Source organism: Pseudorasbora parva, chromosome 12 (assembly GCF_024679245.1).
Source record: "Pseudorasbora parva isolate DD20220531a chromosome 12, ASM2467924v1, whole genome shotgun sequence".
Lineage (NCBI taxonomy): Eukaryota > Metazoa > Chordata > Actinopteri > Cypriniformes > Gobionidae > Pseudorasbora > Pseudorasbora parva.
The window spans coordinates 1,390,001-1,405,110 of NC_090183.1; the positions used below are offsets into that span (position 1 = coordinate 1,390,001).

The 15,110-nt window shown below is 39.6% G+C and overlaps 1 protein-coding gene across 1 annotated transcript; it reads right to left on the bottom strand.

The window, feature by feature from the left end:
- Positions 1-233: 233 nt before the first annotated feature.
- On the bottom strand, positions 234-13,971 carry LOC137093758 (uncharacterized). Its single transcript, XM_067458603.1, has 3 exons — positions 12,057-13,971; positions 1,082-1,159; positions 234-241 (listed from the first exon to the last, which is right to left on the bottom strand). Exons 1-3 carry the CDS (start codon positions 13,969-13,971, stop codon positions 234-236), a joined length of 2,001 nt encoding a protein of 666 aa, XP_067314704.1.
- Between the last annotated feature and the right edge of the window lie 1,139 nt (positions 13,972-15,110).

Genomic DNA, 15,110 nt, shown 5'->3' on the forward strand with positions numbered 1-15,110 from the left:
AGAGAGAGTGAGCAGAGCCCAGATCATGCACTGAAAGGAGAGCAAATAATGGATGACAGACACTACGGTGTGATTGGTCGGTACCGCTTTTAAGGCGGAGCTTAATAAAGGGTCAAAGATGTGATGAGAAATGAACACTGGCTTTTGCATCATCAAGAGAAGACCGCGCCGGTTTCCACTAGGGGGCATCGCTTCAAGAACAGGGACGAGCTCGAGTAACTATTTAATGCAATTCATTTTTCTGCCACAAGAGGAACAAATTCACACCTCTCAGATACACATGCATGTTCAAGTTTTCTAAAAGTTGACATATAATGTCCACATAACCTCTGCTTATTACTATAGACGTATTTATTAACATGAGCATCACTAGTGGAGAAAACACAGGGATTCTGCATCTCTAAACACAAGCCTGTAATGCTAAACTCAAACCAGATAGATAGATAGATAGATAGATAGATAGATAGATAGATAGATAGATAGATAGATAGATAGATAGATAGATAGATAGATAGATAGATAGATAGATGGATGGATGGATGGATGGATGGATGGATGGATGGATGGATGGATGGATGGATGGACTGACGGACGGACAGACGGACAGAGATAGATGGACGGACGGACGGACAGACGGATAGATAGATAGATAGATAGATAGATAGATAGATAGATAGATAGATAGATAGATAGATAGATAGATAGATAGATAGATAGATAGATAGATAGATAGATAGATAGATAGATAGATAGATAGATAGATAGATAGATAGTCAACTTTTTGAGCGATGTTGCCGTCATTGGCCGACCGATCTAAAGTATCCAGATCTAATGTGTTGCCCGTTCTCAACATCGCTCACACAGTTGGCCTGTCTATCTTCAGCTCTAGACACTAGGACAAAAAGAGGAGGTGGTGTACACACTGCTCTCAGAACCCTTTAGCCCGGACTTATATGATTAAATTATGACTATAAGACAAGTAACAAACTAAACGTTTAGCATTATAGCACCAACATCACAGTGACAAACATAGCATTTAGATCTGTTTTTGTATTCTGGGACGATGGTTTGTCCGACGAACCTTGATTCTTTGAAGTATGACCAAGACCTTGATTGTCAAACTTCTGGCTGAACACCATTTTTGCTCCGACATGCAAATCTGGAGAGAAGAAAACAACACAGGTGAGTTTTGCATCCAAAAAATAGAACATTTTCAGGTGGTCATACCTAAAACAAACAACAGGTGGCGCTTGAGATTTATCTAAAGGTAATCCTACATTTAAAGCTATATGAACAGACATTTATTCAGCAGATGGTTAACCAGAAGAAACCTTCAACCGGGCAAGAGGAACCTGCGATGTGAATCTTGGTGGTGCAAACACCTTCATTTCTGCTGGGATTTTTCCCCACCAAACCACACGAATGTGAGAAAATCAATATCTCAAAGCATCTCTGATCCACGTAACTGTAGAAACTAACCGCTCATCTGACAATAGAAGCATTTTCTTAACATGTATAGCTATTTATACCCTTTTCTATCAACTTTATAAGGTGTTTCGTGGAGTGGTGACTAAAAAGGGCCGGTTAGATAGAAAGATTTGTTGCCCATTCCCAACGGGAAAGTGCCGAGGCAACATCTCTCGGCAACACTGCTCAAAAAGTTGCCCTGTTTATCATCACCTAAAGATTGCAGGATTATTCCTGAAATACCTCCGTTGTGTTGCTCCCAGATTCCTAAGATTGTACCTTTGGTAAAGACGTCCGAGAAACAGCCGAATGATGACAACCAAAAATATCAATAATCAAGAACAAAGCTGGACATTCTGCATGGGTTGTGTTTTGGAGCTTGTAAGTATCTGACTGATTTTGGTTCTTAAATCCTTAAGTCTTGCTTTCTTTGTTTGCCAAACACCTCGAGTCCTCGACTGATTAAACGGCTTCTTTGACTGAAGGTTAAAAACATTTAACCCCACTCATTTTGCTCGTATTCTAGTGGATCTGGTGGACTCCTAGAATTGTATTATTTGTGACAATTGAAAGCATCAAAGCCCTTAATTGCTGGGTTTGATAAAGAGTTTGTGCAAATCAACACAGGAAGTTTTTTTGCATCATCCACAAAGGGAATTGAATCAGTCGGGGTAATGATCTAGAGGGAATGCCAGATTAGGAACCTTGGACATTGTGCTCGCCAAAAAAAAAAAAGTACATTAGGCAACAAACAATATTTTGGAGTCCTTATCTAATGTTTGTAGAAGGCGTAGTCTGGCAGGTGGTGTAGTTTACTGATGAAAGATTTGGACAGGTCACAAATTGTTTGAAACCCTACAAGGATTGACCCTTTATCCCAAACCCAAGATGCTTCCGGAGGACCGTCCCTGCAAGAGAATATGGGGATATTGGGGGAAAACTGTGGGAACAAGCTCTTTCACAAGGGAATGTGAGATGAATGAAACTGGGAATGAAGGTTTTCAACCTTTGCAATTTAATTGCAATGAAACGAGGAAGAGAAGGGTCATGTTCTGATGGACTCTGTTCTGGTGGACTCCATCAGCACCTTTTTTATTGTCTTTCAATTCTATAAAGTGTCCAAACTTTGGAAGACATTATTCTGGTTCTAAAGTTAAGGCATCTAGTATCATGGACACTGGGAACAGAGTTTTTCTACCCATGCAATTCAATTGCAATGAAACAAGGAAGAGACGAAATTAGGGTCATTACTGGAAACAAAGAGGATGGAGGCTAGGGCACCAGATATTCAGGTGGGCTTCATCAGCACCTGTTTCATAGACACTTCCAAGCTTTGGAAGACTTATTCTGGACATTATTTTGGAACTAAAGTTGGGGAATCTAGTATCATGGACACTGGGAATGAAGATTTTCAGCTCATGCAATTAAATTGCAATGAAACGAGGAAGAGACTAAATTAGGGTCATTGCTGGCAACAAAGAGGAGGGTTTGAGGCTAGTGCACCAGATATTCAGGTAGACTTCATCAGCACCTGTTTCAAAGTGTTTTAATTTAATGATGCATCCAAGCTTTGGAAGACTTATTCTGCACATTATTTTGGAATCATGGACACTGGGAATGAAGATTTTCAGCCCATGCAATTAAACTGCAATGAAATAAGGAAGAGACAAATTTAGGGTCATTACTGGCAACAAAGATGATGGAGGCTAGTGCACCAGATATTCAGGTGGGCTTCATCAGCACCTGCTTCATAGTCATTTAATATAATGATGCATCCAAGCTTTGGAAGACTTATTCTGGACATTATTGTGGAACTAAAGTTGGGGAATCTAGTATCATGGACACTGGGAATGAAGATTTTCAGCTCATGCAATTAAATTGCAATGAAACGAGGAAGAGACTAAATTAGGGTCATCATTGGCAACAAAGAGGATTGAGGCTAGGGCACCAGATATTCAGGTGGGCTTCATCAGCACCTGCTTCATAGTCTTTTAATATATAATGAATCAAAGCTTTGGAAGACTTTATTCTGGTACTAAAGTTTGGTCTTATTCTGCTATTGATGGTCTCTGGTATAAGTTTGGATATGACTTGAGGTAACAATAGAGTGAAAGTGAGGTTATAGTATAGAAAAGACTCTGAGACAGCAGATCATTTGACCGAAGGTAGTCTTCCTTTGAGTTTCCTAATTTAGAGCATCCGCCTAGACCAGGTTCAATATTTAACATCTCATTTAGAGGAAGATGCCACTATCCGAAGGATTGACACAGTCCTGTGCCTTAGTTTTTTCTCTCCAATTCTGGTACTGTCCTGGCTCAACCCTGCTTATCCTCAAAGGGTAACGTGTAAAGAGCTGCAGAGTGATAGGCTGCCACCAGATAACTCCCTCGACAACATTTGCCAAAAGGGTTGGGGAAAAAAGGTGGAGGACTTTGAATGTGCCATTGCCTGACCCCATGCATGGGTTTTTTTCCATGTGAAATCCCACAGCTCTGCCAAAAATCACCAATGTGCCTAAAAAGTTGGAGGCAAAGCGTAACAACCTCAAACAGAGGAACTACATGACTGCTTTCTAGGCTCGAAATCATTCAATTACAAACATTTATGTGTGTTTTTTTGCAACATAAGGAACAAGGCCTAAAACATCAGTGATGAAACGTTTGTGTGGTTTGGATCTGGCTGAAGGCCGACTGAAACCTCTCTGTCCAGCCAAGCGTTTGTGGGAATGTATGATAGTTGCTGCCAGTCCTGTCAACTTATTTCAGAAAGCATATATGAGTTGACAGAAAACCATTCACTTACATTACAAATAATGCAAACTTAATTGGCTTTAGACAGTGTTCGAACTATACCGTGGCCTTTGGGGGAGCCCACTTGGGGTGGGGGTGCAAAAGAGGACTTTTAAATGGACTGCATTTATATAGCGCCTTTATCCAAAGAGCTTTACATTTTTGCCTCACATTCACCCATTCATACACCGACGGCGGTGTCAGCCATGTAAGGCGCCATCCAGCTCGTCGGGAGCAGCTGGGGTTAGGTGTCTTGCTCATGGACACTTCGACACTTGGTCAGGTGGAACCGGGGATTGAACCACCAACCTTCTGGTTTGTAGACAACCTACATGAACCACTGAGCCACTGCCGGCCGTAACCACTTTTATGCACTACTTGCTTTATTCAAGCACTATATAGCAGGGCCGTAACCACCATTGATCTATATAATTAGAAATGACCAGATTGACATTTTAGTCTGGTTTCCCTCAAGTCTAACGGCTCTCGGCTGCTTTTAAATTCAATCTATCGCTTAATGCTGTTGCGGAGAGAGACTCTATTCTTTCCAGTGAAATAACAAAACAAATTCACACACACGTGTCCCTACTCTTACAGTTTTTCTCAATTGCTAAAACACTATTTCTGAAACCTTGCTCCATTTTCTGAAACCATTAAACACAAAACCTCTGACTTCTCTTGCAAAATGAAACTTTCGCCTCAAAACAGTTTTACCTGTGTTCAAAATCAAACACTGCTCTCAAATCATAAACAAAGTGATCAAAATGATAAACACTATCAAGCAATCAGTAAACAATACAGCAAAAAATAGAAAACACATTGTTCAAAACATAGTTCTCAGGCAGAAGTACATTTTTAATAAATATGCATAAACATCACAAATTGTATTTATTGTGCGATTTATACGGCACAATTATTTTCTACGTGCATATGATTTGCTTTGTCACCCCATTGGGTAGGTTGAGTTGTTTGGAGTACGTGCACATAACACAATATAAAGGACATATCATATGCACACGAAAACTGCATGCGTAACATTTGCACATAAAAACTCATTTTGGCATATAAATCGCACAATAAATACAATTTGTGCTATATATTTGCATTTTCATTAGATTAGGCTGATTTTTAGAGTACTGTACTCTGCATCTCACAAACTCGTTCTTTGTTGATATGAACCTGCAACCAGTCAAAATCTATTGAGCAGTCAGTAGCCTACTGTAAACAAATGGAAAGCAACATGTTCAGGGCAATATGATTTGTTAATTGTACAGTATACAGCCTACAATGCACTGTACTTATATTAGTTGTGTCTCATCATTTGAAACAGGTTAAATCAGTTTTGAGTGGTTGTGTTCAATCAATGACATTGTGTTCTCCATTTGTATTTGATTGTTGCCACTTGTGTTAACCCGTATAAATGGCATGTGCATTAGAGAGCAGTATGTGTCTTGACAATGAGAATGTGTTTTGAGTTTTGCTGAAAAGTCTAAGTGAGATCTGCAAATTGTGTTTTATGATGTGAAATGGTTTAAGGTATTGACAACAGACTGCACAATTAGCTAAATGAGTTCAGGCAACTGAGAAATTTGTTCAGCCGATGGGTTTTAGTGTTTTAGCAATTGAGAAAAACTGTAATATACAATCATTGATAAACATCTTCGATTTTAATGAAGAAGAAAAAAACTATATAAGAGCGATTAGAGCCCGGCTGACACGGTTTACAGAAATTCTACCACCAGACCACTAGAATTCATATGTAATTAGCCGATCTATTAGTCTCGGGACTAATGACGCAAAGTAATGACAATATTATTTGCATATAGTCCCAAAATGATTATTTCACAACTAGAATTAGACCTAGATTTTTGCTCATTGTTCTGTTTCTTTATAGCCTGACAAGCCTGACCCACATCAAGATGTTTGGTCTGGAAACTCACCATTGACAATCTCAATCTGAGGGGCGGATAAACGGCTGTCTGTCAAACTCCCTCTGCACGTGATAGGATAGCGCTACACCAACCAGAGCAACGAAGGTGAAGCGGAGCTCGCTGACAGATTAAACATTCGCCGTATCCGGTCGGCTAAACTCCGAACACATCTTCTCTTCTTAAGAATGACTTCAGTGCCGTTCTTTGTTCTTTTCTCAGAGAAAAGCTTAACTCAAGTCTTCCAGAGTCGCGGTCAGAGCTGATTCGACAGACTGCCGCCGTTCACCAGTTTCTGTGTTTACTAGAAGCACGCAAACGCAACTCTAGCATCATTATGGCCCCGCCCACCGACTCTATTCACAATGTGATTGGCCTGACCAGAGTTTGGCCCAGAAAAGTGTATTGAGAGTTGCTAGACAACACTCGCGGCAAATTAGATTTGCTGCCGCTAAGGTGTGTCTAGATTTCTAGGCTAGTTTCTTTATGCTTCATAAAATAAAAACCCTGCTATATAGGATAAATCACAATACAGGATTTACCCTATTATACTTCATCGAGACAAATTGAACAACGGTTAAAGTTACTCATCAGGCTACAGAAGGATACCATAATTCCTCCATTCAACTAACGTTAGGCTTAAGACATTGATAGTCACACAGACCCAGCCACAACACATAATTGGGAATATGTCTTAACTTCACACCGAATCGACCACAGAGACCTGCGGTCAGCTTTCTCTGCTGTTCGTCCAGAAATCCAAGATCAAGAAGTGGATATTCATTTATATTTCTTCTTCGAATCTTTGTGTTAACATGTACTAAACATGAGTGGAATTTGCACCGTGACCACAGCGCCACCACACAGTGATGGTCATGACAAGAATAGCATGTATAGTTATCTTTATTGAAGTGAATTAGATTTAAATCGCCGTCATGCATGAATTAGCCTAATTATATTTTTTTATTATTTTACATATAATAATCCACGACGATCACATTACACAAAACTGAAATTGCACTTCAAAATAACAAATTGTCAATATTTTTGAGACCCCCAAAATTTTCACTAATCATGTTTTCAGGGGATCCCATGTCTTATTTAGAGGAGCCGGGCTCCCCCGTAGTTCGCACCCTGGCTTTAGATCAAGATCAAGCCCAGCCTTCTGGCTCAGCTTCTCAAGCTTTGAATGTTTTATCGTCCAGCAGGTGAAAATGGTGGATATGATCATCACGTACTAATCAGAAGCCTATCCTTAACCCTTATGCATGCCTGGCGGACGTTTTCATCACTATGGGGTGTTTTTGAGTCTTAAAGCTCCACTGTGTGATATTTTCCCCCATCTAGCGGTGTAAAGGTTTATGACCATCCAGTGAATATTAGTTTCTGTTCCTCTCAATTCTGATTTCGTTTTAACTCCTACGGTGGCCAATTTAGTCCAAGATTAACATGGCTCTTCACATTTGACATGGTGCCATCGAGTGTTAAAACGTTAAAGGCGAAGCTTGAATTTACGGGTATGTCCCTCTTTGGCTACTGTACTTTCAAGATGGAGGGCCAACATGGCGACCGGCATCCGAACCCCTCACCCGTATGTGTTTTCAATGGCATATTATAAACTTACCAGAATACTTTATTACTTGAAAGAAGTAAATATACATTAATGAGCACATATATTTTTGAAAGAACTAAGTGTTTTTAGCTAAGAATAAACTAAAAAAGTTACACAGTGTAGCTTTAATTTGGCTTTTTAATTTGGATTTTTGGTGATAAATCTTATATTATTTTTACACATATTTTGGGAAAATGCTTTGAATTTTTTCACAAACTCAACGATACACTGTGGGCAAATTCACAACCCTTTCGTTACCCTCGTGGATGAAAACAGACACTCAATCTATTAATCAACCTCAGTCCTGATCAAAACTACTAAATGTTTTTAAAAAATCAGGATTTTAGCTCTTTAATTGCCAATTGCAAAAATGATGTAATTGATTTGCGGGGAAAAACACACAAAATGATTTTCAATATAAAATGTAATTGTGGACTGGATTTTTCGGATCGCGTGTCAAACTGCAAATCACGAGACATTGGCGATCCGAATCATTGATCGATTCACTGAATCATAACCGTTTGAATCTTTATTTGAGGATTGAACACAAACCCGGAAGAGAAGCCAATGCTGAATAAAGTCGTAGTTTTTGTTATTTTTGGACCCAAATGTATTTTGGATGCTTCAAGAGACTCTAATTAACCCACTGATGTCTCATATGGACTACTGTGATGATGTTTTTATTCCCTTTCTGGACATGGACAGTATAGTGTGCATACACTTGCATACGCTCTCGGACTAAATATAAAATATCTTAAACTGTGTGTGAAGATGAACGGAGGTCTTACGGGTGTGGAGCGACATTAGGGAGAGGAGTTAATGACAGACATTTCATTTTTGGCTGAACTAACCCTTTAAATCTGCAACACAACTTATACTGTTTCACTGCCACTGTGACTGTGATGTAACCCGTAAGCATCTGTCTATGACTGAAAGTGCAAAGAGATGAAGAGAGTGTGTGTGAGTGTTTTCAGACAGGACGAGCTCTGCTAATTGATCTGGAGTAATCTAGCATCAGCACAGGTCAGGGAATTAATGTCACCGCTCTTTTCATTGTCTCTAAAGCCTCATTGGCTCAAAGCCTCGTCCAATCACGTCGTTTCCCGGAGCAGACCTAATTCTCGCGGATGGAAACTAACGGGCCTAAGCTCCAGCGAGACGCCTTCAGATTACAGAGAAGAAAGTGTTTATATCAGTGGGTCAACAGGGAGAGCCAGAAACAATCTCATGTTCTCAGCGATTCTTCTGAAATCAAACTACCAACAAACTATACGCAATCTCACAATAAATAAACACTGGCTATATGTTAATATATGTTTTTTAAAATAATCTATCTATCTATCTATCTATCTATCTATCTATCTATCTATCTATCTATCTATCTATCTATCTATCTATCTATCTATCTATCTATCTATCTATCTATCTATCTATCTATCTATCTATCTATCTATCTATCTATCTATCTATCTATCTATCTATCTATCTATCTATCTATCTATCTATCTATCTATCTATCTATCTGTCCCTCTCTCCACTCACCCACCCATCCATCCATATATATATATAAACAGCAACTATACTTTAATTTAAATATTTTTACTTTAAATTATACAAATATATATATATCAGGAAAGCCGTAGATTATTTCATACTGTCAGTGTTTCTTCCAAAATAAAAATTATATATAATTGTATTATATATATAAAACAGCAAATATATTTTAATTGACTTTTTTACTTTAAATGATACAAATATATTTTTAAAATGTATAATATATATATAATTTAAAATAAAATTAGAAAGTAAAGAAATACTTCAAATAAAAAAATGGGTGGTAAACATTAAACATGCTTAATTGTCATAAACCAGTGTTACGTTACAAAAATAAAATACTAATAGTCTTAATAAAAGTCTTCATTGTCTTGGCTCTCACAATATAACATCTTAATTTCTACTTGTGCACAAATTTTGATTGTAAAGTTTAATCCAGGACATTCACTGTACATTTATTAAGATTTATCTGTTTTATTAAGAGTTCTGAAGCCATTATTAATTGATGAGTATAAATATGCATAAAGTGAACCCAACGCTCCATCAGATCGCATGTTCCTGTCCAATCGATGGATCGGGTCTTCACTTTTTTTGCATTACACAAAAACATAAGAGACACAACTCACTATAATTTTGGATTCTAGGAAATATGATCAAATATGAAAATATAGTGAGTGATGCGTTCATTGAAAGCTGTGACACCTCATCATATTAATGCTGAGCGAAGGCTTCAGGCTTATTGAACAGCGCTGACCTCTGGTGGACGAACACTCGCAGTAAAAGCTCAACTCATGTTCAAAACAGCACAAACAAACCACTGGAAAAAGGAAAACACACATTGTCCAATTTACGTGGTCGTATTATTTGCGATCTACGCAACAAAATTGTGTTTCTCCTCTAAACGTGATTTCTTTGCTTTCGATTAATGTAATTCTCTTAAATGTGCACTCTACTTTATTTGGGGTGAATGTGAACCAATTAAATACTCGAACATGATTTTTGCTCAAACTGTAGTTTGCTTTGCGTGGGACTTGACAAGAAGAGTAAAATATTTTAACTTAAGTGTTATTTTGTGTTTTTTGGGCAGAATTAGATAAGGGGGAGACTTTATATTTAATGTTTAATTTAAATTATCCTGTTACCAGTGGAGAAGAGCAGAGCGATTCCTTAAAGGGTGTCCAGATTGAACCTTTAGGGGTCCAGCAGCTTGTCGCTGGGGCGGTGCTCTTTAAAGCACATCTTTGTACCTTTTTTACTCCCATTAGTACCTTTGAGTACAAATGTGCACCTTAAGGTACTACTATGAACCTTTTTGTGGTAAAAATGGTACAAAGATGTCCTTTTAAGGGTACTGTCCCAGCAGCAAGCTGTTGTACCCCTAAAGGTACAATCTTGACACCCTTTTTTCTGTGTATGGATTGAGAAGGAGCATTTCATAGCACTTGACATGTTCATTCTGTGCTATTGCTGACTAACAGAATGAAAGCTAGTTAAAATCAGTCAAGTCACCATAAAAATATAAAATAAAATAAAATAATAATCTTAAAGATTAAAGAGGCAGAGCCTCAAGTCCCGCTGTGCACACCACTGTTGTTAGGAAGCCATTTTAAAATCATTTTGAGATTTACTCAATGGGGTTACCTTAAAATGACTTCATTCCATGATGTTGAAGTTATGTGAAGAAATTATGTTTGTTTAACTTAATTCATTCCTGTGGAACCGATGTACAGGATTAAATCATTTAAATCCAACACACCTTTTTTTTCCAGTGTATTAGAAGAATTGTGTTTTGCAACATTTACTGCTGATTAACGTGTTGCAACTTTAAGTTACATTCCTCCTTTACAATTAAATTAATCCACACATCTGGATATTTCAGTGCCAACACATGGAATCAATTATTTGTTTGAAATATTATTTAGAGCTTATCATAAAAAAAATGCACCAACATAATCAGACATCACTGGCATAACCTCTCTCTCTCTCTCTCTCTCTCTCTCTCTCTCTCTCTCTCTCACACACACACACACACACACACACACACACACACACACACACACACACACACACACACACACACACACACACACACATCTGCTAGTTGATGTTTCATGAGAAGCACCTTCGTTAGAGAAAGTCAAGATTCACCTGGGAGCAATTTACCAATTCAGGACAGATTTAGAAAAAAGATTTGGAAATATAGAAAGTATAGAAATATGCTTGACATATTATATTATAATAACTTGTTCAGCCATTTTGCATGTAAAGACTTTGTGCCTAAATGTTGTGGCGGGTGAGACTATTCAACAGAGACCTAATATACAGTTTCTCTCAATCGATTTGATTTGACACATTTCACCAAACTCAGGTAACTGCTCTCAAAACATTTAACACAGTGACCTGCACACTTTGTAATTGTCCAAACAGATAGTAAATTATCCTTCATTTCATACAAATTTCAAATCAAAAGCATAATTTTCTCAAAACACAGTGCACGAAATTCCCTAATGTTATCACAGCGGTTCATACAGACAACCAAATCTTTAATATATCAGGAAAAACATTTGCAGCTTTTTCATTGGTCCTCACAAGCATTGTTGTACCCTTTTCAAAACACAACAAACAAAACGTATATATATATTAAAGAATGGGAAGATAAATAGGTGTAAGAGTAAAAGGTTTTGGAGAGAATAGAGGAAGGGTAACATTGAAAATAGTGGAAGAGGTAAAAAAAGAGATTAGGGTATATAGTATAGGAAGAGGAGATGGAGCAAGAAGAGCTGAGGATGTAGGAAGAGGAGATGGAGCAAGAAGAGCTGAGGATGTAGGAAGAGGAGATGGAGCAAGAAGAGCTGAGGATGTAGGAAGAGGAGATGGAGCAAGAAGAGCTGAGGATGAAAGAGGAGATGGAGCAAGAAGAGCTGAGGATGTAGGAAGAGGAGATGGAGCAAGAAGAGCTGAGGATGTAGGAAGAGGAGATGGAGCAAGAAGAGCTGAGGATGCAGGAAGAGGAGATGGAGCAAGAAGAGCTGAGGATGTAGGAAGAGGAGATGGAGCAAGAAGAGCTGAGGATGTAAGAGGAGATGGAGCAAGAAGAGCTGAGGATGTAGGAAAAGGAGATGGAGCAAGAAGAGCTGAGGATGTAGGAAGAGGAGATGGAGCAAGAAGAGCTGAGGATGTAGGAAGAGGAGATGGAGCAAGAAGAGCTGAGGATGTAAGAGGAGATGGAGCAAGAAGAGCTGAGGATGTAGGAAGAGGAGATGGAGCAAGAAGAGCTGAGGATGTAGGAAGAGGAGATGGAGCAAGAAGAGCTGAGGATGTAGGAAGAGGAGATGGAGCAAGAAGAGCTGAGGATGTAGGAAGAGGAGATGGAGCAAGAAGAGCTGAGGATGTAGGAAGAGGAGATGGAGCAAGAAGAGCTGAGGATGTAGGAAGAGGAGATGGAGCACGAAGAGCTGAGGATGTAGGAAGAGGAGATGGAGCAAGAAGAGCTGAGGATGTAGGAAGAGGAGATGGAGCAAGAAGAGCTGAGGATGTAGGAAGAGGAGATGGAGCAAGAAGAGCTGAGGATGCAGGAAGAGGAGATGGAGCAAGAAGAGCTGAGGATGTAGGAAGAGGAGATGGAGCACGAAGAGCTGGGGATGTAGGAAGAGGAGATGGAGCAAGAAGAGCTGAGGATGTAGGAAGAGGAGATGGAGCAAGAAGAGCTGAGGGTGTAGGAAGAGGAGATGGAGCAAGAAGAGCTGAGGATGTAGGAAGAGGAGATGGAGCAAGAAGAGCTGAGGATGTAAGAGGAGATGGAGCAAGAAGAGCTGAGGATGTAGGAAGAGGAGATGGAGCAAGAAGAGCTGAGGATGTAGGAAGAGGAGATGGAGCAAGAAGAGCTGAGGATGTAGGAAGAGGAGATGGAGCAAGAAGAGCTGAGGATGTAGGAAGAGGAGATGGAGCAAGAAGAGCTGAGGGTGTAGGAAGAGGAGATGGAGCAAGAAGAGCTGAGGATGTAGGAAGAGGAGATGGAGCAAGAAGAGCTGAGGATGTAAGAGGAGATGGAGCAAGAAGAGCTGAGGATGTAGGAAGAGGAGATGGAGCAAGAAGAGCTGAGGATGTAGGAAGAGGAGATGGAGCAAGAAGAGCTGAGGATGTAGGAAGAGGAGATGGAGCAAGAAGAGCTGAGGGTGTAGGAAGAGGAGATGGAGCAAGAAGAGCTGAGGGTGTAGGAAGAGGAGATGGAGCAAGAAGAGCTGAGGATGTAGGAAGAGGAGATGGAGCAAGAAGAGCTGAGGATGTAAGAGGAGATGGAGCAAGAAGAGCTGAGGATGTAGGAAGAGGAGATGGAGCAAGAAGAGCTGAGGATGTAGGAAGAGGAGATGGAGCAAGAAGAGCTGAGGATGTAGGAAGAGGAGATGGAGCAAGAAGAGCTGAGGATGTAGGAAGAGGAGATGGAGCAAGAAGAGCTGAGGATGTAGGAAGAGGAGATGGAGCAAGAAGAGCTGAGGATGTAGGAAGAGGAGATGGAGCACGAAGAGCTGGGGATGTAGGAAGAGGAGATGGAGCAAGCAGAGCTGAGGATGTAGGAAGAGGAGTAGAGTGAGAAGAGATGGTAGAGCGGAAGGAATGACATGAGTGGAAAGCACAAGAGAATAAAATATAATAAAAAGACATGGAGAGAGGGGAAGGGGAGAGCAAAATGCCACAGGAGGGAGGAGAGGGAGAAGGATTGGGTACAGACTGGTTTCAAATGAAATCAGAGCCACCCGAACTGACCATGTCATAAATGATGGTCTTGACTTGAGAGAAACTGGAAAAGTTCAGCCCAGTATAACCATCATGCCACAGTCAGTGTGTGCTGCAGTCCACTGGTGCTGTGGCACACGACGCTTTACTGAGGTGGCACAACACAGAAAGACTCCTACATTTTTTTAACTCCCTCGATGAAATCCACTTTCTCAAGGGTGATCAGGAGCAAATTGAGTGAAATTGTGTAGTGTTATGGGACAATATCCGGTTTCACCTTTCAGCTCCGGTGCAAGAGTGGCTCGAGCGTCACCCAGATATCAGGATGATGATGCTCCTTCCAGCATATTCTCCTCTTGGAGATGAAAATATCGCAACCCTTACAGCCAAGTAAGTCTTCTTCAAGCCCTGGAAGAGGCCTGTGGAGACGTTGAGGCGCTAGGATGGATCCAGCATCCCCACAATGCACGACTCATGTAAATATAATAAGCTATGATGCATGTTGATGAAATTCTCTGACCAGATGTAACTGAGAGGTAAGATCTATAAAGTTCACTGATTCAATGATTTATTTATTTATTTATTTAGTCATTTATTGGGAGAATATTCCGTGTTATACAATTAAAATCATTAAAGAGCTTTGAATAACACAATTAAAGAGCATGAAATATGTGTATTTTCATTCATGTATTTGAGTATCTACAGCTACATTTTGTATTAAATCAACAGAGAACACACTTTTAGTTTTAATGGTAGTATTTATTTTTGATAAATGCATTAATAGAATAAACTGCAGCGCTTCATTATGCAGTGAATACTGAACGGTTTTGCCAACATAAGAGTGTGTTTAGTTTGCTGTGTTAATAGTTTTGAGAGTAACTACCTTCATTTGGAGAAATGTGTCAAATCGATTGAGAAAAACTGCAATATATTTTGATCAACATGACAGAAAGCGACTGATAATGTAGGAAACAGCAGAGATTTGGACATAATCATTGGCACGGATGTACCGAAGCATCTGTAACT

Coding starts and splice junctions, on each gene's coding strand:
- LOC137093758 (XM_067458603.1), bottom strand. CDS start 13,971: ATGTCATTCCTTCCGCTCTACCATCTCTTCTCACTCTACTCCTCTTCC. Junction 1,160..12,056: donor CCTCTTCCACTATTTTCAAT/GTTACCCTTCCT, acceptor TCTTCTCTCCAG/ATTTGCATGTCGGAGCAAAA.